General features: G+C 44.9%; 1 protein-coding gene across 4 annotated transcripts; it reads right to left on the bottom strand.

Moving 5' to 3' along the window:
• Positions 1-43: 43 nt before the first annotated feature.
• DAPL1 (death associated protein like 1) lies at positions 44-16,635 on the bottom strand. 4 transcript variants are annotated; one of them, XR_008204867.1, is made up of 6 exons: positions 15,841-16,635; positions 14,639-14,695; positions 13,725-13,812; positions 12,312-12,360; positions 3,371-3,484; positions 44-1,414 (listed from the first exon to the last, which is right to left on the bottom strand). XR_008204867.1 is itself a non-coding variant. In XM_052675961.1 (5 exons), exons 1-5 carry the CDS (start codon positions 15,896-15,898, stop codon positions 3,425-3,427), a joined length of 312 nt encoding a protein of 103 aa, XP_052531921.1. In that variant the 5' UTR covers positions 15,899-16,635; the 3' UTR covers positions 3,213-3,424. The 4 variants fall into 4 exon arrangements, 3 of the variants coding, with proteins under 3 accessions (XP_052531921.1, XP_052531919.1, XP_052531920.1); XM_052675961.1 differs by lacking the exon at positions 44-1,414 and having other exon boundaries at positions 3,213-3,484; XM_052675959.1 differs by lacking the exons at positions 44-1,414; positions 3,371-3,484 and adding an exon at positions 10,521-10,801 and having other exon boundaries at positions 15,841-16,535.
• Positions 16,636-21,719: the final 5,084 nt, after the last annotated feature.

Consider the following 21,719-nt stretch of genomic DNA (forward strand, 5'->3'; position numbering starts at 1 on the left):
TTCTTCAGATCAGCACATTAAGGTGAAAGGGGGCTGAGAACCATTCACCTCAATGCAGTGGTTTTGACAACTGCAGGGATAAACCAAGCTGCGCTTGATGAGGAACGTGTCACAGGAGCGAGGCTCCCAGCCCAAAGGACATACGGATGGCTGAAGGCAACTTGGGTGTCCGCTTCTAACCCACCATCAAGGGCCCTCGGAGCTTTAGCCTGTATAAATAATTCAGCTGTGTTCCTCAAGTAATGCTTTAATTGTTACTTAGTAATCTCTTATTTCACAACTGGAGAATTCTACTTCAAAATCTCAGCATTCACCTCATGCTTTTAAAGTAGGACATCTTGAACTGAACACCAAATAGATAGAATGTACCTGGTGATGAGATCTCAGCGTAACTCAGAGTCTGTGAATTGGAGTAGCTCAGTAGTCAAGCTAGCCGGCTTTTAATGCTGAAATTAAGATCTCTTAATTCCAAGAGTGGGGAGGAATGTTATACCACAAGTGGTGAGTTGTAACTGCACTGCTGGTGCCAAATCCTACTGGAAATGAGGTACAGATATTTTTCCTCTGGTGCAGCTGTGGTAACCCCGATGGGCTGTATCAAGGTAACCACTACAGAGCATTATCTCCAGTAAGTCACCAGTACATTGAAACCATCTCACATTAATGGCTTTAAAGTGATGTTTTTTATAGGTGCAGACAGAGTTTTAGCAGTGGCAGTCTGCGTGCCACCATGATGAGCACAACCTCAATAACGTTAGTAGAATATGATGTGCTTTTCCTTCCCAAACTCAAACTGTTTGCCTTTTACATCCCAAGCACCCGATGCTTCAGCCATTCCCTGCATCCCGGCCAAACAGCTCAGCTTCTCTACATACCATTCAACAACATAGTTTCATATAATTACCAAAAAGATTAATCTTCCTCACACCAAAGAAGGAAAATGTAGGGACAGTACAAAACATTTACTGAGCAAACTATGCTGAGCAAACTATGATTTATGTTCATGTTTAATTCATCATGAAAAACTAAATCTGAGTTCAACTGCCAAATAATTACTACAGCGCCAGACTATTCTAGAACATTTTCTATCTATGCATGCATTTCACGCAGCATCTTTCAGAATATCTGTGCGCAGCAGAAGAGAGGACCCATGTCTGTGCTCAGAAACAAGGGGCAGCCCGACACAGAACAAGGGCATCCTCACAAGAACATCTGGCACAACTGCCTTGTATGATATCACAGAGGCAGAGCATGGAGATGAAGACTCTCGGGGCACACCAGCAGTGGTTCGCTGTCTGCCACTTCCTTCATTTTGACTCCAGAAGCTCAGGAACTGGAGACCTGTCCCAGAACAAAGGCAGCTCTACCTCTTCCTGCAGAGAACTCTTCCCTCTATTCTGCAGCGAGGCCATGTCTGGAAAGAGAGCAATTCTCTCAGAGGAAATGTCTCAGCTCTGGCAGCCTTTTATAATTTTGCCTTTGAAATCTGAGATAGAAAAACAGAGCCATGACACTGCTGTCGTGAGACAAATTCTGAGTCAGGTCCAGAGCTTGCTCTCTCTTTCTCCATATACACAACTAGAATTTTTGAAATAGTCCTGTCAGTTGGATTTAAGTCCTCCTCTTTCACAGGACAGCTCAGAACTGGGACAATTTTAGCTGATTTCAACATTTCCCTATTTGCCCTAGCAAAACAATACTTTTGATCACAGCTACATGGGCTTCTGCTCCCATCAGTAGCTTTTTCTTGGGAAGAATTCAGCACACATCCGGTTTTCTGCTTCTGCTGTTCTGCCCTTTGTGCCTTCCACACACTTCAGATAATTTCCAGATAATCTGTCTAGTCTCAGCCACTGAAATTCTTCAGCCTCTCTGTTCTTTTCCACAGAAGCTGTGGCCCTGCACTGGTTTCGCACTGATAGGATCTCACTGAGCCTCACCGCTCTCACTCCTCCTCAACAGAACAAGGGAGGAAACACAGGGAGGAAAACTTCAGGGGCTGAGATAAGGACAGGGAGATCCCTCACCAAGCACCAGCATGGGCAAAAGAGGCAGCACAGAGAGATGAAAGTCATTTATTAGCTGTAGAAAGACAGCAGACCAGAGCAGTGAGAACTAAAAGCACCTTCCTTCCATTCACCCTCTTTTACCTCCTCTCCATAAACAGCACAGAGGAATAGGGGTGCAGTCAGCTCACAGCAATCCAATCCTATCACTTCTCTGTGGTCTCTGCTCCTGCTCCACATGCGGTCCCTCTCATGGACGTTGTCCTTCCTGAGCCAATTCCAAGTGGGTTCCCCACAGGCTGCAGCTCTCCAGGCACCGCTTCAGCCCGGCTCTGTACTGCACGCTGTCCTTCAAGAGCTGCTCCAGCACAGCTCCATATCACAGGTCCCATCCTTCAGGCCTCCCAGCAGTTCTTCCCCTTCCTTCACCGTGCTCTCGCAGCGGGGAAGCAGCACCATCCGCAGGCTCAGCCCTGGCCAGCAGCAGCCCCTTTAGGAGCCGGCTCTGATTCAGCATGCAGCAGCTTCTGGACTCCTTATAGAGGCCACCCCTGCAGCCTCCCATTACCAAACCCTCACTGTGGAAGCGCAGTACAGGTTGTCCTCATAGCCCCACATTATCATGCAAGCTTCTAGCAGTTTTAGAGACTTGTTCTGGAGAATGGGAACTTCAGACAGAGGAGAAATATAATGGCAGCAGTGCTCCCTTGTAATGTTACGGATGAGGAAGAATACAAAAATCAGGCTTCTTTTTCTGCTCAGCTTTGCTACTGCTTACGTTAATTTGGGCCCATCTTAACATTCTTATCTTAAATGTTAAGAGCTCTCTTTCAACATCACTGCTTTTACCCTGTCAGTTTGAGTTTCATGCAAAATAATAATTTGGTAGAAAATTGGTTTAATGAATTTTAGAAAGTAATTTGTCCTCTAACTAGTAGAATAACAACAGCAATTTATATTCAGTAGCTTTGTGCATCTGCAAATATTTAAGAAAGTTAAGTACCAATTCAAGGTTCATGATATTCACCCAGCACACAGCTACCTGATGTCTCAGCCTGCTTCTGTTTGTGATGCTGCCTTTTGCACAGTGGGAGACGAGTAGAAGGTAATTTCATCTTGGCCTCCTATTTCAAGCTCACATCCTCCAGTTAGACCTGAAATGAACCAACTGGTTCTAAAGCTATTCTGGGAAGAGGAACACATAGGTATGCACACAGGAATTATATGTAGACCCTTTTCCCCATGAAGCCAGGCTAGAAATTGGTCACAGGGCTTTACAGGCAAAAAGAGTGAAGATTAATATCAAGTTATAAACAACACCTCTTTCAAACTTCTGTGATCACTGCGTGCATCAGCTAACTTACCCAACAGGTTTTCTATTTCATCTGCAGATCTTCAGATAAGTGTTAACCCCTTGTTTAACTTCTGCAAGATTGCCTGGAAGCAGTAAAGGAGATTGCATCTTCTCTGTTGTTCCACTGAATTGGAAAAGCAGCAAGAGATGGGTAGTAAACTTTGGATAGGGGACAGTAAGAAGTGCTGTCATTCAATCCGTGCAGGTATGATCCACGAGCACACATTCAGAGGCACTGCTCAGAGACAGCCAACTGCATACATGCAGCACAAGGAACAAAGCCTAGGACACATCTCCAATGCATACATATGCAAGTAATCCACAATCAAATGGACTGAGACAGCTACAGGAGAAATGAGAAAATAGGATGACTGAATGGTGCATTACAGGTCCTGGTATTGCTGGCAAGAAATAAAGAGTCTAACAATCCCTAAAGAAGCTCTTGTTCTTTCAGAACAAGCAGAATTTGGATTATAGCCTTGCTTGCACAGGAAACCTGTCACGGTCACACCTCTGAACTCCTACAAACAACTGGTATGTGAGACATTGCTATGGGCCACAAGTTGTAAAAATAATATTCATAACATTCTGCTTTACTTTTTGCAACAATAGAACTAAGTAATGTTGGGGAATCTTTTAAAGGAGCTTAACAGCAATGAGTATTTAAAAAGTACGGTTGGTTACAATGCAATTCAGCAGAAAACCTAGGGTAAAAATATTAATGCACTTTGAGTACCTTTCTGCTCGAAATGCAAGAAGCCACAAGGCAAAACCCAAAATACACAGGAGAACTCCTGTTTGTTCAGAATTTCCTACAGCCCTCTTTGAACTTAAGCTCTTAGGGCAGTTGCTGAGAATCAGTGGGAAGTTCCCCACTCCTTGTGCACAAAAATATTCAGACAATAAAAATGAGAATTAATGACTTGGAATGTGCTTCCAGTGCTTCCAGCTTTTCAATCCATTGATTTTGTTACATCCTTGGGATTTTTGAAGCATTAGGTGTCATTTCCTACATAACAAAATCGTGTTTTTCCCCTTGAGATTCGTGCAGCATTTCCTCCTGTCCCAGAGCTTTGGAACATTCCACCGCTGCCATCCTTCCACCCCGTTTTGGTGCGTGGGAATGTGAGCACACAGATAAAGGCATTCTCAGCAAAGCCCTCATGCGTTAAGTTCCTGAAAGAAGTCACAAATGCATCGTGGCAAATACGTTTGTAGCAGTTAAAAATGCCTCCTGTTTACTGTTTGCCAGTTTAATTCAGTTAGAAATCATTAATATTAAAGATAGCAATCACCTAAAGTTGGCCTTACTGAAGTTTGAGGCCAGAGTTCAACATAACTGGAAAGAAATTCATAACAAATACTGTCTTCAGAAACCTCAAAAAACTTCTGCACAGAATTTGAGTGCATATGCACTGACCAAACTATATGCCTGCCCATCTTTAAACATCTCCAACAAAACATCTGAGTCTAAATTTAGCTTTTTAACTTCATATGTTTTAAGGCTGAGATCCATAGAACAAAACAAGCCTGAAATTCTACACTTCAGCCATTTTTTTAAATGCATATTCTTGCTTTCCACTGCATTTGATGTTTCTTGACAGTAACATATAGAGAATAAATATTTCAGACTCGGGTAGCTTAAAGGCAGCTCAGAGTTTGCTATGGCTCTTCATTACAAAAAAACCAACAACCACCACCATACCAAATAAGGAAGATTTAAGCTAGAAGGAATTTCAAAAAGTTATGAGCAGCGAAAGTAGGTTGAATTAAAGTTTAAAGTCATTACTCATTTTAGTGACTGTTCTCTTTCAGTATATATTTATCGTATGTTTTACAATTGGAATGATGGCCACAGAATAAATACAAATCCTTTGTAACAGCTTCGAAAGAACTCCAATTATTCCTTTACATAAAAGTCACTTCTGAAGTAAATGAAGTTAGCTTCAGAAACACCATTCCTTTCCACACAGGGATGTGAAATGATGGATCCAGTTTCCCGGCACTGCCCAGTTCATGGTGGAATGGATTCGTTCTGAAGTTTAAAAATACAGCATGAAAGCATCTATAAAAGCAGCAAATGCTGATTACGTGAATGTGCCTAATAAAAACGTACTTTCCTGCATTCCTTGTTTTATGTCTTGGTCTAATCAACTAAGCTATGAACACTGAGAAGGTAGGGAGCAAAAGGAACCATTTAGCAACTGTTACACCTTTCGTATCTCTACAGCTTCTGGAGTCCTCTGTGAAATAGCAAATGATGATTTCAGAAATTAATCTATTATTTTTCTTTGAAACTATTTCAACAATTTTTTTGCAGGCTAAATATCTGCTCTCCCATGCTATAAGCTGTCTCCAGGAGCTGACTTAGCTGGCTGAACCTGAGTTAAGATGCAGACATTGCTACCTCTTGTGGCAGATTGGTGTGCTCATACAAACTACTGAGGCTTCTGAAATTCTTGGATACGATTGCAAAGCCTGCACTGCATCTTGTGTGTTAGCAAACTAGGAAAGCTGGAAGGTAGGAAATATTCAGACTTCACAATTTTATCCATCTCTTCAATGAACTTAAAGTTGGTAATCTGTTACAAAAGGAATTAACAGAAATTTGTCTGGCATAACACTACCCAGCAGCTTCCCATCAAAATCCAGAAAGAGTGGAATAATGCGCAGCACTGCGTCTGCAGCCAAGTTTGACAAGAAGAGTAAAGATGCTCATTATCAGGTTGAATCATTCTCTCCATGGTTTTGTCAAAGAGAAGGGAAACAGTGACTAATAAAAAGGGAAGCCAAAACACCTTACAGCGTGGAATAGCTGAAAAAGACTGGAAACAATTGCCAAGTCCAAGCCCGGTTCAATGGCGCAGTCGACCAAATGCTGAGGGTTGGAGAAGACCTCCAGATCACCCTGTCCAACCACCCCTATCACCAGCAGCTCCTGCTAAGCCACATCCCTTAGTACAACATCTGAATGCTTCTTGAACTCCTCTAGGGTTGGAAACTCCCCTGCCTCCTGGCAGCCCATCGGTGCCTGAGCGCTCTCTCAGAGAACTGCTTCCTAACATCCCACCCAACCTCCAGCGCAGCTCGCAGCTGTTCCCTGCAGTCCTATTGCTGTGCCTGTTGGAGAAGCCGACCACCACCTCACCACAGCCACCCTGCAGGTCACTGCAGAGAGCAGTAAGGTCATACCTGAGCCTCTGCTTCTCCAGACTCAACAATCCCAGCTCCCCCAGCCGCTCCCTATAAGGCCTGTGCTCCAACCCTCACCAGCTTCATTGCCCTTCTCCAAACACACTGCAGGGCCTCGGTGTCTTTCTTGCAGCATGGGCCCCAAAACTGAACACAGCGCTCAGACTCGGTACTTCCCTGCTCGCTGTTTCTCATACAGCCAGGACCTCGTTGGCCTTCTTGGTGACCTGGGCGCACCGCTGGCTCACGCTCAGCCCAGCACTGACCAACACCCCGGGCAGCCCTGCAGCCACTCTGCCCCACACCTGCAGCGCTGCCTGGGGTTGCTGCAGCCAAAGCACAGGACGCAGCCCTTGGACGTGCTGAACTTCACCCAGTGGCCTCGGCCCAGCTGTCCACATCCCTCGGCAGGGCTCTCCTACCCCCAGGCACATCGATGCTTCCTGCCAGCTTGGTGTTATGACTGTGTTGAAACCACAGTCATCAGGGACAGTTCCAAAACAAAAGACTGTTTACTGTGAACCCACTTTAGGAGTTGTGCACACAGTACTGCAGACAACACTGATTAGTCCAAGGAATTCCCACAGTCCAGAAACATACTCTTCCCTCTACCACTGAAGGTAAAGGGGAATTCAATAAATGCAAATGTGTGCATTAGTTATCAAAACTGGGTTTTGTGCAGCAAGGAAAGGTTAATGAGCAAGAATTCTGGCAAATCTGTGTGTGCTGTGTGGAGAGGAACAGACTGAGTAAGTCTGTTCTTGGAAGGAAGACATGTTTTAAATAGGCTTTTGTTACAGCTCCCTTGTGTTGTAAGTTTCCAGATTAGACCCATTTTGTTTGTCATTTCATCCGCTGCATGACTTTGCATAAAAATCAGAAATATGTACAATCAATTCAGATTTAAGTCTGTACACTGAATAGTGCAATAATTCACTCCAGAACACTCCAGAAGTTTCATACCTCCAAATCCAAGTAGCTCTGTGGAATATCTCACAAGCAGGAAGAATAAGTGCTAAGAGGTAGAGACTCATCTTTGCTCAAGAAATTCATCCCTATCCAGGGAAACCCGCTTTATTTAAGCCTTCAAACAGAATGCATAACACTATCAAATTTAAGAATGTTCTGAAGACCTTAAAACCAACCAGCATTTATAGAATTCTGTGGTTTCCATTGCCACTTGGCTTCAGCCACTCCCATCTCTAGGCCATTTTGAAGTCTACAGGCAAAACATAACAGCATATGAGCCACACTGTTTTCATCAAGAAGCTCAACAGAGGAACGTGTTTCCTGAAACCGTGCCATTCTTGTCAAGTGCCTGCATCATTTGCAATAATTTTGAAGAAAACAGGCTTCTTGCAAGGCTTTCATCACTTCCAGCAAACCAACTTCATCTGTTGCTTATACTCTGGATTTAGCTGTAGTTGATGCTAAAGTAATCATGGCAAAATAATGTATCAAGACTAGATCTAAACAAAAGTACCTAAACAGAAGGCAAAGCTGATTAATTGTAGCAGGATGGAAAACTAAGTTGAATCTATTAAAAGTTTGAAATACGTATTTTTAAGGTGTTTGTTTCTTATTAAGAATTCTCCTAAAACATCTTAATAAATGGAAATAATTTAAGAAAAAAAACCAATGTACCTGACAATGCACTTGTAAGAATACTACAGTAAAGTAAAAGACCGACTCAGCTGAAAAGGGGGTGTTCTTAATCATAAAGCACGTAAGCAGAAGAGTTTATTCTCTATATACTTTCAGGTTTGCTGCAAAGCCAGAAAACAAACACGAAAGGCTACCTGTAGTAAAGGCACGGGGGACATTGCTGGCAGAACAGGAGCGAGGAACATCAGTTGTCAGGATTTCTTACTCTGCAAGAAGTGTATTAGAGCAAAAGAGCAGCCTGCACCTGCCCTGCATTTAGTACAGCTAATAATCTGAGCTTATCAAAGTTAGGCCTTCCGGTTTCTTGTTAATACCTTCTTCTACCTGGAAATTTGGATCTATGTCAATCAATTCACTTCCTACAGCTATCTTTAGCATTGAGCATACCATCTTAATCTGGAATATATTATTTTAAACTGTTTAGATAATGTTCATTGGAAAACAGGCTGAAAAAATCCAACATGGAACAAATAGAAGTGCAGTCAGAGCCTTTTGTTTACTGATGATCACAGCAGAGACAGTTAATGTTGCATCACAACACAGGTGTTTATACAACTGCAGCAATGAAGCACTGCAATACCAGACTGGAATTCTGCTGCATGATCTGCACACAGCTAGGACTGTGATGTTTCCATCACCCTAAAGGTGCAGGACAGAACCAGGGATCCCACATCTCTGTTCCCAAGCTATTTGAATAGCTCCTCTGAACAGGGTGTATCAGATTCCTGCATGTGCCAGGGTATGCACCACCCCAGGAAGGCAGTGAGAGAAGATGCTTGGATGGATTCTCTGCTCAGGCTTATGTTAAACACAACCCAGAACAACAAGGTGCCCAGTTAACCTTGATCTGGTGGGGGCTGACAGGTGTAATCCAAGAGAAGAAAATGTTTTTCCTAAAATGATCTCATTTGTCACGAAATCCTCGGCCAGAATAAGTTTTCAGAAAGTGATTACTTGAGAGGAAAACCTCCATAGCAGCCTTTAGAATCCCAACGTATTTTCACCAGCCACTACTTTTTCTTCAGAAAAAATAAAGATTAGAATAAAGAACATCCTGGCATTCATTCCGTTGGGAACTGACACGTATCAGCCGACATGCTGGAGCCCTCTGTGCTGCTCTTGGCCACGGCAGCACAGATAATTCCACACACTGGACTTCTCTAACTCAAACCTTTTATGTTCATTTCCACATGCAACCAGCCTGGGAGGCAGAAGAACGAGCTGTGTGACAGAAAGGCAGAACTACCTGTTTTCCAAGTCCTGTACCTGCAGCTTAAATACCCACACAGTGCACTGCTGCTGCTGTCCAGGCTAACAGCAATATCTTACAGCCAGTCAGCCACAGAAGGACCACGAGAGAACAAACAGCCTTCTACACAGGAGCCCCGATATCTGAATTTGTCCTACTTGCTGAGGATGCAGCTGCATTACTTAGTGCACATAACTACTCTAATCACCACCTACTGCAATCACAACTGAATCTCTAATCAACATAAAGTTATTTACCTTTCATGGACAAGTAAGGTGAAGCAGACATCCCCGTTAAGTGGTGCTGCTGATGCTGGGCAGCCCATCGGGGATCCCTCCGCGATGGAGCGATTTCTGCTGCAGTCACATGCAAAGCACGCCATCAGAAGGTCTCAGTGACAACACTAATGTAATTCTAAACATAATTTTATATACTGAGGAAGTCTATTTGGACTGCTTTACTGTAATTTTAGTGGCATATTTATCTGCAATTGCTACCTTAAAGAAAAGATCCCAGCAGAGCTAAATTCAGAGCAGTAAAAGGCTGAGCTGCCCAACCAACCAACCAGCAGCAGACTACAGTTATCCTCTGCAGGACTCGGACTATTTTACTGTCTCTGCTGACAGTATAAGCAGGCAAGGTTCAAGGATACTTCCTTCTGAAGTTTCCTAAGATTGAACTTGAAACAAAAATCAGTATGGAACCCCTCAGCCTAAATCATTAAAAAAAAATAATTGCAAAAAGATCAAAACAAACATCAAGGTCAACACGTCAGGCAGTTTGGCTTTTAAGAAGCATTTGAGATCATTTACAGTTGTTGTAAACTCTATCAGGAACATCTTCCAGCTGTGACCTTGCTCAGGATCACATTCAGCTTTGCTATCAGTACATTAAAAAACAAAACAGGAAATATTACTGAAAAGAGGGTGGGCAGTTTTCAGTGAAAACTCCCAGGGCAGGTGAGGCTGCTGGACTTCTCAGCACTGAGCAACTACCAAACACCAGCAAAATCAGATCAGACAGAGCCATGACATTTCAGTACAACCCCAGTAACTCTCTTTAGAAAGTATTTTATTGTCACCAACAGAAATGCAGTGGGATAACAAGGCAGCCAAGCTTTTGATCCTTTTACCAGTATGCTACACTCTATTTAGAATAGAAATTTGCTTCAAAGTGAACTTTTTGTTTTTTTTTTTGTTTTCTTAAAGGCATGTCTTAACATTTCCGTGGCTGTTGAATAATATAAATTCTTTTAGGCAGCATGAACTTCTCCAAGGCAGGCAGTGGCTTTTGGTGAGCAACTTGTAACGCTGCTGCAGGGATATTGTGGCTTATCTGTAACATTAAAAGTGGGGAAAAGAAGTTGTAATGAAATACAGCTTTTCCACTGTCCGCTTCCTAATTTTGATCACATGAAAGCAGGCTAAAGAACATAGTAAAACCTAAATCTGAAAAGTTCAAGTGATCAACACATCACAACTCAGAGACTGCACAATTAATAATCCCTGGTTTAAAAACAGAACATCAGCATGACTTTGTGACTGATTTTTTTTCATTTTTTTCCCAGCTGTCCGCAAGATCGTTTGCTAAGATACAGAAAGCAGAGCAAAAACTGTATCCCACAGCTAACAGCAGGCTGCTTCAAATTCTTACTTTCCGATTCAAACAACCATCACTGTCGTATTTAATTATTACTTTCTAAACTTAGTCCTGAGCTTTATGTACGAGAGTCTAGGAGCCAGCTGGAGAAGAAAGTGCTGGTTAAGAGCAGAGGAGATCGGAAGGAGAAGAAAAACAGGACGATGTAACCATTCACCTTAGCAAATAGGTCTAAGCCAAATTTCAAGATCTGCATAGCAAGGCTTTGATCCCATCTGTTGATGAAAGGCTCATGTTGAAATGCGACCGATGGTTTGGGTTTTTTTAACCAAGCTCTACAGATGAGGAAGCCCTTGTATGTTTCACAATCTAAAGATCACATATGTATGAAAAACAGATGAGAGCTGTCAGGTTTTCTGATTAGCATGCAAATTAAAAAGCAGCTCGTTAAACAGCTTTTGCAGTGTGTAAGGGTAAGACTGCATCAACCGAGTGAGAGTTACGAGACAGCATCTAATGGCAGAGCCATTATAATGAATGAAGTGTCCATCAATAGATTTGTGACACAAATCTATATACACACAGTACAACCTCAACAGTATTTCCAAGAGAGAAATCAAGAAAATGACCACCAGGCCTCGAGTGACATAACTGCATACAGATCTACAGTGGAACACGCTGCCCTTGTTGCCTCAACGACCTGCAGTTTTACATTAGCTTACCAGCAATGCACTTCTCATCAACATTACTCACTTCTTTCTAAGCACTCTCTTCTCTTTGCCAAGTTGAACCTTTAGAGAAGCTAAAGCTATTTCTATAGTTGGGCGATGCTGAGGACTGTGGGTTTTCTTTTCGGCAGAGCTGGGGTTAAAGCCAGAATAACTTACTATGTCACTGTTATTTTTTTGCCCACATTTCAATAAATTTGCAATGTACCACCTTAAAAAACCCACACATCTTGATATGTCGCAGTGCCTTTCTATAAGGGGTGCACACAGCAACTCCATGTCTACTTATTCAACGTTAAATAGGAGTGGAATCATAGATAGCAGAGAAGACAACTAGTTACAAGTAAGCCCCACACTTGTGACATAACAGATCATCTCAGGAATGTCCAGCAGCAGATGGCAAACCTACAAACATCAGGCAACAGCAATTTAAGGAAAATTCACTTTCTGACATTCTATCTTCAGCTTCGTGGAGAGGTCCTGACAAATACACATCCTGTTCTTCCAGGCCTACTTACTTTGCGCAGCATGACATCCACGTGGTGCATTTTTGAAATACTGACAACACTGCAAAAGAGAAAAAAATAGTAGATAGCATCTCTAACTTGCAAAAACACTGACAACTGTTTTTCAGACTTCTTAACACAACATATTTTGTAATAGAAATTCAGGTTCTGCAGCCAAATCCCTTAATCACATTAAAGAATACAAGAGTACGAAGAGGGAAGTGCTGTCTCAGAATAGAGAAATGGAAAATCCATGTTGTTTCCTTTGTATTTATATATAAAGAAAAACCTATATACAAATATCATTAAATATTTCAAGAAGGGGTTTTTTTTTTAATGCACCATGGATAATTTCACAGAACTCTAGAACTGGAATTCAGACCCGCAAAGCTTGACCTGCCATTTTCCTTATGTTAATCTAAGCCTACAAGAAGCATTCATGCACTGCTGTGGGTGGTTGGAGGAGAAGCAATTTTTCTTTTGACACCAAAAGAACTCAAGAAATAACTTCTTGTACAAGAATACCCCATTCCTTCTTAATATTTTAATACTGCAGAACAGCCACATCACCAACGCTCCAAAAAAACGAGCTGTGGATATGAAACAACTTAGCTCAGCACTACAAGGCTGCACATTCTTCTGATAATGCCATTATTTGCATTCATACCTCCGTGGCCTAAAATGAAGTCCTTACAGATGGAACTGGACACCTGAACTGTAGCTCTTGAAAAAGGAGGTACTGATTTAGTGAAGTTAATGATTCGTGGCTGCAGCAAGATAAATTCCCTGCTGAAGTTTCAATCTAGCGATTGATAATCGTTCGCCACAGTGACAAACACGGGATAAAAAGGTCTGTGTGTGCCAGCAGGTAACCGTGACTTTGGAAGGGCCAGGAGCAAGACTGGACCCAGACGACTCGCGATCAGTGACAGAAAATAAGGCAGAATGCGCCACGAAAAAAGGCAAGCATGAGCTGAGTCACTGAAACAGCAAAAACCCATTTCTCCTGACTCATGAGGCACAGCCAATTGCAGTGCATTATCACCAACTCCCACGGACCTGCACAAGGCATCCTTGTGAAATACAGGACAGCCTAGAATCATTTTATTTTTTGGAAACTAATTGAAAATCGCTAATTACAGGTAGGCAGTGATGTTTTCATTTCTGTTCCAGGGCATAGAGAGCAGATATTCCACTTTTTTTTTTTTTTCCTTTCATTGTTTCGTGAGGCATCTTCCTTACATGTGGAAGTTTGTTTTTTTTAAGCACAAAATTGCCCCCAGCTTGCCTTTTATTTATGAATTGCACAAGTTAATTTAAGTGTCAAACTCGACGGAATCAAACGGTTGTCTATTTTCTAACCTTCAGCCCGTTGCCTACGACCTCTAACCACGGGCCGGGGGTCCGAGCCCTGCACATCAGTACCTTGTCTTGTCCCTTCCCTTGGGCCCAGTGTTTCTCCCAGCAGGTATGGCTTCTTGCTTTTTAGACACTCTCACACCTCCAGCTCTGACTGCAAGAAGAAAATACAACTTATGTAGCATTATAGATGGAACTGCATGCTAGACAGAGAAGACAAAATAATACACCCCGAATAAACGTTAAGAAGACATTTTCTTTCACAAATTCACTCTATTTTTACTTCACTCTATTTTTACTTTTATATATAATTGTGGATGAAGTAAACCAAAGAGATCCAGCAAAAAGAGCAAAATGCTGTCACAGCTTCCACATGCTGTAATCAGGAAGTCAGCGAGGCTCTGGTCACTGCAACTTACGTGTATCCCAGCACTGTAAGCTTATGGAACAATCACCCATTCTAAGGACAAGATTCCATTTTAAATACAAGAAACAAAAAATTCCACAACTCCAAACGTTTTGAGTTTTGAAACGGCAAGAAAGGTTCCACAATGTGATCAAGGCACTTCAGAAGAAAGCCAGTAATGCAGATAAGAACCAGATGCACCTTACACTTGTGTCCTAACAAGTTTAATTACGCTTCATTAAGATACCTGCCAATCACAAAACCAATTAGTACTAATTAAAGTACAGATGATCTGACAGTAACGATTTAAGCTCTGAGGCTTGTCAGAAACTTCAGTTCTGAACACAGAACACACAAACCGTCTGAAACATCTTCCTGTTCACAAAGACACTTCAAGTTTTAAAGCTGCCAACAAACTCAGGCTTACAAACAACAACTCTCCAGCCATGCCAGCCGCAGCCCTACAGTGCTGGAGTTGTGCAGTACCTGGGCTTGGCTGTCCTTCCTAGCACCGCTTACATGCACCTGACTATGCTGCTGCGTCAGCAGTAAATAAGCAGCCTACTGATCTTACAGCTGCAGATCCACCACAGACCCGTTGTTTGGGCAATCACTGCAAAATGAGACGTCTCTGAAATGGAAACCGTGTTCAATTAGCTTTTAGTAAGGAGCAGCAGGATTCTAAATGCCCTCAAGCTCCCACCTGGGGAAGCTCATCCCCGTTTCTGTTAAGCGGAAGCTCGGGGCAGGGCTTCGTTAGCCGTGTTTAACAACAGTGAAAAGCCAGGATATTTCAAGGTCTCGGCACGGTCTGTTCTGCAGCTTCTTGCGATACGCTGACCGTGCTGCAACGCGACGGCACGAGGACGCGCTCGCTTTTTGGGGGAGCGTCCAAGGCCAGCAGGGAGCCCTTCCTTTCCCTTCCCTCCCCCGCCTGGGGCCGCGCAGAGCGGCGGGCAGCACACAAACCAACGGCGCGAGAGCCAGCGGGGCGCTGCGCGGTCTGGCCGTGCGGGCAAGCGGGAACCGGGGCTCTGCCCGCCCGACGGGGAAACCGCCTTCTGCTTTTTCAAAGCAGCTGAGAGACGTCAAAAGTTTTCGTGCGGTGCTCAGATTTTTTAGTGCGCGCCTGTAAGCCGTGCAACTAAACAGCCGAGAGCCGAGCGCGAGGCGCCAGAAGTCCCCGCTGGCTTCCAAATTAACGAGCACCACAACTTTCAAAGGAGTAAGGCGAAAAAAACAACGGCACCAAAACTCGGCACGGCGCAGAAACGCTGAGCTGCGCTACGCCACGACGGCACCGCGCCCGGGACGGCGCGCCCGACCCGGCCTGCACGGGCGCCGAGCAGCCGTTCCCGTCACCTGAAGGGCAGCTGAGCGCTGAGGCCAGCCGGAGAAACCGGAAAAAAAATTACCTCCCGACCCTAGAGAATTGCGTTTGGAAAAGCGGCTCCGGAAGCGCCCAGCACGTGTCAGCGCGCCCCAGGACCAGCGGGCGCGAGATGAGCCCGGCCCGGGGAGCGGCGCCGGCCGAGGGGCGAACCGGGCACGCGGCTCAGCTCCGCGCTGCGCCCGCCGCCGTCCGTCCCGGGGCCGCCAGCCGCAGGCGGCGGTCACAACGCCGAGGGCCGAAACGCGGCACCCGACGGAGCGGAACGGCAGCAGAGGCTTCCACCGACGCGGCCCGGTGCGTCGCGCTGGCGCGGACCTGCAGGAGCCCGGCGGGGCGGCCCTGAGGCGCGCGGCGGGACGCGCACGCGGCAGCACGGCCCGTACCTGAGGGAGCGCGGCCGCCCGGCACCGCGAGCGGCTCTCGGAGCGTCCTGCGAGCCATCGCCGGGCTCGGGGAGGCCGGGCGGGGCGGCTGCGCTGCGGTAATTACGGAGCGCGTTCAGGGAGGAAAGAACCAATCAGTGATAAAGCTGCACAGCCAGACATCGCCTCCAACGCAGCAGCGAACGGCGAGCACGCCTCGTGATGCTCGGTGTGGTGTGGCTCCGTGCGAGGAGTTCCCGTCGCGGGTGGCACAAGCTGGTTTCTCACGTGTCACTTTACGTAACGCACGTAGTTAATTGTAACTTACTTCTCTTCTTAAAGAAGAGCCCGGCGCTTCGTCGCGGTGTTACCGCAGCACGGCGATCCGTCCGCTGGCAGCTCGCCGTGCGGCGCCTCGGGGGAGAGACTGCGGGAACGGAACGGAGCTGCCTTCAATGGCAGAACTCCGTAACGGCTTTTCCTGCTCCACACGGGGTTTTTGACGTGATCTGTACTGAATAACCGCCTTGTCGGTAAGATTTTCCGAGTCTTTTCTGTGATGTTTATAATCCCAGAGTTACAGTCCTTAATCCTGTTTTACACTTTGTAGAATTAGCATCATCCGTATCAATGGCCCGTGCAAAAGTAGCATCGCTCACGGTGAATGTGTGAACATAACCTTAGAATGGAGCACTGAACTGGAAGTGGACGTACCCAGTCTGTAACTGTTTGGTACATTCATTCACACTTTCGTTTTCAGTATTTAAATGTATATTTTTTTAAAAATCCGTTAAGGAATTCTTTTCTAATAAATTGCACCATAAGTGGTGCAAACGTTGTTGTGGATGAAGATCCTACGTTTTGGCGTCGTCTTGAATCTGTCAGCACTGATAGTATTTTGTAGGAAGACAACGGGGCCTTAAGGCTGCTCAGCTTTGTGTGGGATGATGGGCAGGGGGAGCAGAAGGCAATTCCTGCTCCACCCTGTGGGCTCAATGCACGCACGGTGCCGAGGGAGAATACACAGCAATATTAGAGTACAAACAGCCCTCACTGTTTTCTTGTGTTGCAATATTCCGTGGCTTAAAAATCCAGTTACAGAAGTATTGCTGATGGTTCCTTGAATCATGTCGGTGCAGCCTCTGCCTGAGTCAGAGAGCAAAATCTGCATGTGTTGTGATGAGACCTCGTCACTACTGGTTGTGTGCAGTCCCTGAAGCCATAAATCTGGGTGTCAAAGAGCTTTTTTTGTGTGCTGCAAACATGTTCTGCTCTGTGCCACAAAAATTAGCTGGTTTAGAGACTGCAAAATCAAACACAGAAGAAAAAATCATGTATTTTGTTGATCACGGCTCCGGACCGTTATCCCTAAAAGCAGACCTTAATGGAGGGTAGCAGAGGAAAGTAAAACAATTTTCGTGTGCCTGGTTTTCCACGCCTGCTCGGAGCTGCCCGCCGCCGTCACTCGCCTCGCTGCCCGCTCCTCTGACGGGCGCAGCTTTCTGCAGTTAGAGCGAGTGGCCACCAGGGGGCGCGGCATCCAGCGGCGGAGCGGCGCAGAGGCGCAGCGCGGCTCGGATGGAGGCTGTGCGTAAGGGCGGGTGGCAGCTACACAAGTCTTGGGAAAGGACTTCTTCCTTGGGATCCTGTTTACACGTTGCTTGCGAAGCGCAGGAAGTGATTTTTCTGTTCTAACTTCATGGGGAAGCAAAAGCGTTTCGGCGTTAGGAAAGTAACGGTGTGCAGCCGGGCCGGCTCTAGATGGCGGTCGCGAAGTGGAGGATTTTAGCACGCACGGAACCAGCAGGGCGGGCAAGCTGCAAACAGCTTTCACAGCCCTTCGTACCTTCTCCCAGCACGGACTTTCCAAACTATGCTGCTTAGACCCCTGTTCATCGCTCGGGCGTTTTCATGCCTTTTGCTTGAGGAGAACTGCATCTCAGTCCGTGTGTCCCGATGGCCGGTCAGCGCTCCTTGCAAAAGAGCTTCTGAGCTACGGCACCAAACCGACTGACGGTCAGATTTGTTAGCTGCCAGCATATCTTGTGCGCTGGCTTAAAACCAGTTAGCTTTAGCAGGTAATCACTGTAGCAAAGAGAAATGCATGGCAGCCAAGTCTGCAAAAAAAATACATGGAGACTTTTAACATTTCCAGTGCCATGTTCTGTTCTGTGCGGTTAGTTGAGTCGGTAGGCTTTGCTTCAAGCACGTTTTCAGATGTGGGGCATTTTCAGTCTCATTCAAATACTCTCAGAAGTTTCCTTGTTTCAAGGGGAAAGTTTGGTAAAGAACAGCTGAGAGTTGTTTTGCTTTGTGTTCTTGACAAATTTAATTGTCAAAGTGCATAACTGGTAAACAGCCAAGCAGGACAGACGTTGCAGTTGGGCTACAGCAGAATTTCCTTTCCAGCTCTTACAGTCCTGTGTGAGAAGAGGCTGCTACAGGTTAACATAGCCAAATGTTTTTAAAATGTTCTTTCTTTGCTCCTGAGGTGGGAACGTTTAACAACATCAGCAAGGTGGGCAGAGCCAAGCTGAATGGCTTCTTGGCAGTTGATGAACGGCCTTTCTCCTGTTTCACTGTTTGAGATAATAATCGTACGCAGTATTTAGAATTAGATAAATCCTCTTCAACCTCTCTGGATGAATGACAGCTCTAAATAGGATCTGTATAAATAGAAGTGCAGGATTATGTATTTTGTTCCCATGTTAAGCACTCACATATGACGAATGATTTTTGGGCAGAGGGAAAATTCTCGACAGTCAGCATTTCATGGGATGTGATGATCTCAGTTTCCTGCATCTCTACCCATTCTGGAGGTGCACCAGCTGATTCTGGATTTACTTGATTGCCTGATTTATTTAGGACACGATGAATGAACTGTGACTTGATTATGAGCCATCTATGTGAGCCACAGATTTTTGCATTTAGTCCTAAAGGAGATCTATCTCTTCTCATTGTGCATGATTACTTGGTGCACAGGGGGATCATTCATTTCACTCTCCCAGTCAGGAGAAATGCACTCACAAATGCCTTAAGGAACCAGCTGGAAATCACCTCACCAAATACTCTGCTGCTTGTATTTTTCATGTAATCCACATGAAGGAGACTTTTACCATCAGAAATAATTGGTATTGAGATGACAGGTACCAGTATTTAGGGTGCCCCGCAGCAGTCAGCAGCCAGTGCCTGCAGTGAGGTGATCTGAAAGACTCTACTGTGTTCCAGTTTTAGACACACCTGATTAGGTTTTATGGAAGTAGCACAGCTCGGATGATTACACAAGCAAGTCTAATTATGATATAATTGCCAACTCTACCGTTAATTAAAATACCATAAAAAATCCAAGTAATCATAAACATAGGTTTGGGTTGGCAGGGACCTTTAAGGTCGTTGTGTTCCAAACCTGATGACAACTTCCCCCCAGGACTTAGAATATGCTAAGGCTCGAGCTTTTTGCGTCCTTTATGGCTGCAGGTAAGCTTTTCTGAGCAGGCCTTTTTTTTTGTGAAGAACTCATGAAAAAAATCCATAAATGTATCACAGCAGAGACGAGGACATAGACTTAATTTAGGAAAAAAAAAACCATTTCCACGCCCATCAGCTGAAATTGGCAAAGCTCATATTGCAGACAGCATCACACAGGAATATAACTTCTTACTTGAACTCTCTAATCTCCAATTGTGCAAACTCCATTGGAGTCATTTGACTCAGCGAAGCAAAAGACTTGAGTCCTTTCATTCACTCACTGAAGCATCAATTTCTGTTAAACGCACACTGGGCATTCTAATGCAGAAACATGGTTGGGTCTGGATGAGTTGTGAAATTCACACAATAAACCCAGCCCAATTCACTCAGAAACCCAAACGCTCTCCTGTGATAACAGGAACTGTAAGGCCAGAAGATGCTGCTGCAAGATCCTAAGATGACATTCATTACATGCTAATGATAATGACAGAGATAAACATCGCAGCAGACTGACTGCTATAAATATTTGAACTAATTGAAGCACAAAGTCATTCTCTTGTAAGGAAGATTTCATTCTGTCCTGCAGTGATGGTGCTGGGGAGGTTGCAAATAACTCATCACCTGCTAGTGGTGCACACTGTTCTGCCCAGAGAACGTGCTCTGAGGATAACATCACAAGCCATCACGAAATTACAACTACACACAGGTTGCCAACATGGGAACACAAGCAAATGCCAGTATTATATTGCAGTGATATGGGAAATCAGTATGGAGTAAGCTGAGCAGAATATCAACGCTGCGAGGTAGAAAAGCACACTTAGGTATACAGTGTAAAATGTCCTTAGCCTCCATTAAAGGCCAAGATATTAAGAAAAAAAAAAAAAGAACAACTGCCAAAAAGGATGATTTCAAGCACTTTTTTTTTTTTCCTGTAACTTTTCCTGTAATGTTTTGCAAAGCTGTCATCAGTATTTTCACAAAGTGAAACAGTCGGGATGCTTTAATCAGGAAGTAACTGGATGAGCCAGCAGACGAGAAAACTGCTGGCTATGAGAACTGCACATGACAGTGCCACAGTCCCTGCAGCAGGTAAGGAAGAGGCTTTGTACGCTTTCCAAATAAAAGCCCTCTAGAAATTAACTTTTGTAGCCAATGTATTTTTCATGGCAACAGGATTGCTGCTCGCAGGCTCAGCCGCACGGCCCTCCTCTGAGCGCCTTAACTTTGTGCTCGGCCCATTCAGGCTCTGTGTCTCTCAGCAGCTCTCACAGCCTCGCCACGGCCGCGCAGCCAGGCTGTCTCACTGCAGCCCTGGGCACGGTTCTTGGTGCTGCGGCAGACATCCTGCAGCTTCTGCGCCCATCCGAGTGGCTCAGTGCTTCTCCTGGGATGTTGCCAAAACACTCATCTGTCTTTGACGCACAGGAGAAACTGCAGAAGGCGGTGCGAGCCGCTGGCCAACGCGCATTGCCAGGGGGCGGAGCAGCTGCACGGCAGCCAGGGCACCAGACTGGGGCTGACAGCCGAGAGCCACGAGCGTGCAGGGATGGCTGACATTCCCTGACTTGTTCATAGCAGGCACTTCCTCCTCAGGAGAAGGAATCCATGTTAACTTCAGCCCTTCTTTCCATCGTTCAGCATTTAGTCAGCATAACTGCTTCACTGAGGTCAGTGCTGCTCTTAGTTGCCCTCTGCAGTCCGTAGGGAGAGGACTAGCACAGTGCTGCTGTACTGCACGACTCAACATCTCAAGCTCTTCTAATTGTAAGCTATTTAACTCTCCGATTTTGATAAGGTTTAGTACTTCTTTCATCACATTTACAATTTAATCATTACAAAGATGGAAATAAAGAACATTTCCCAGGGTACTACTAGTGTTTAACTTTTTAACTTCCAAATTAACATCACCCCGTCCTAAGGACACTGGCGTTTTGAGTAGTTAACTTTTATTTTTCTCACCAGAATATCAATCTGAATGTAACTCAATGAATGCGGTGCATTTTAAAAGCCCCTGCCTTCCGTTTACACTCCCAGCCCTTTGGCTGGCCCAAGCACCAGCCTGCATCCTGAAGGTGAGCAAAGAAATTACATTGTGCCCTGATTTTCCCCGCTTTCATGCATTTGGTTTGAAACCGTACATAAAGGGAAATTAAGCAATGAGCATACCGTGGAGATGACTGTAATCATGCAGCACCAAGACAAAGTGTGGAAATACACAGATGATGGGGCCATTAAAAACCAAAGAAAATGACCATAACAAAATAGATCTGCCACATCACAGGAGATCCCAGTTGGCTGCCCGCCCACACCTTGCTGCTTTTGATCCTGATTAAAGTCTCAGCTGAGAGGTAAGAATGATTCAAAGATGTCAGCAGATTCCAAGGAAATCAGAGCAGACTGTGATCCTGTCATTATCCAGCACTAATTTAAAG

Source organism: Tympanuchus pallidicinctus, unplaced genomic scaffold (genome assembly GCF_026119805.1).
Source record: "Tympanuchus pallidicinctus isolate F22 unplaced genomic scaffold, pur_lepc_1.0 scaffold15, whole genome shotgun sequence".
NCBI classification, from domain to species: domain Eukaryota; kingdom Metazoa; phylum Chordata; class Aves; order Galliformes; family Phasianidae; genus Tympanuchus; species Tympanuchus pallidicinctus.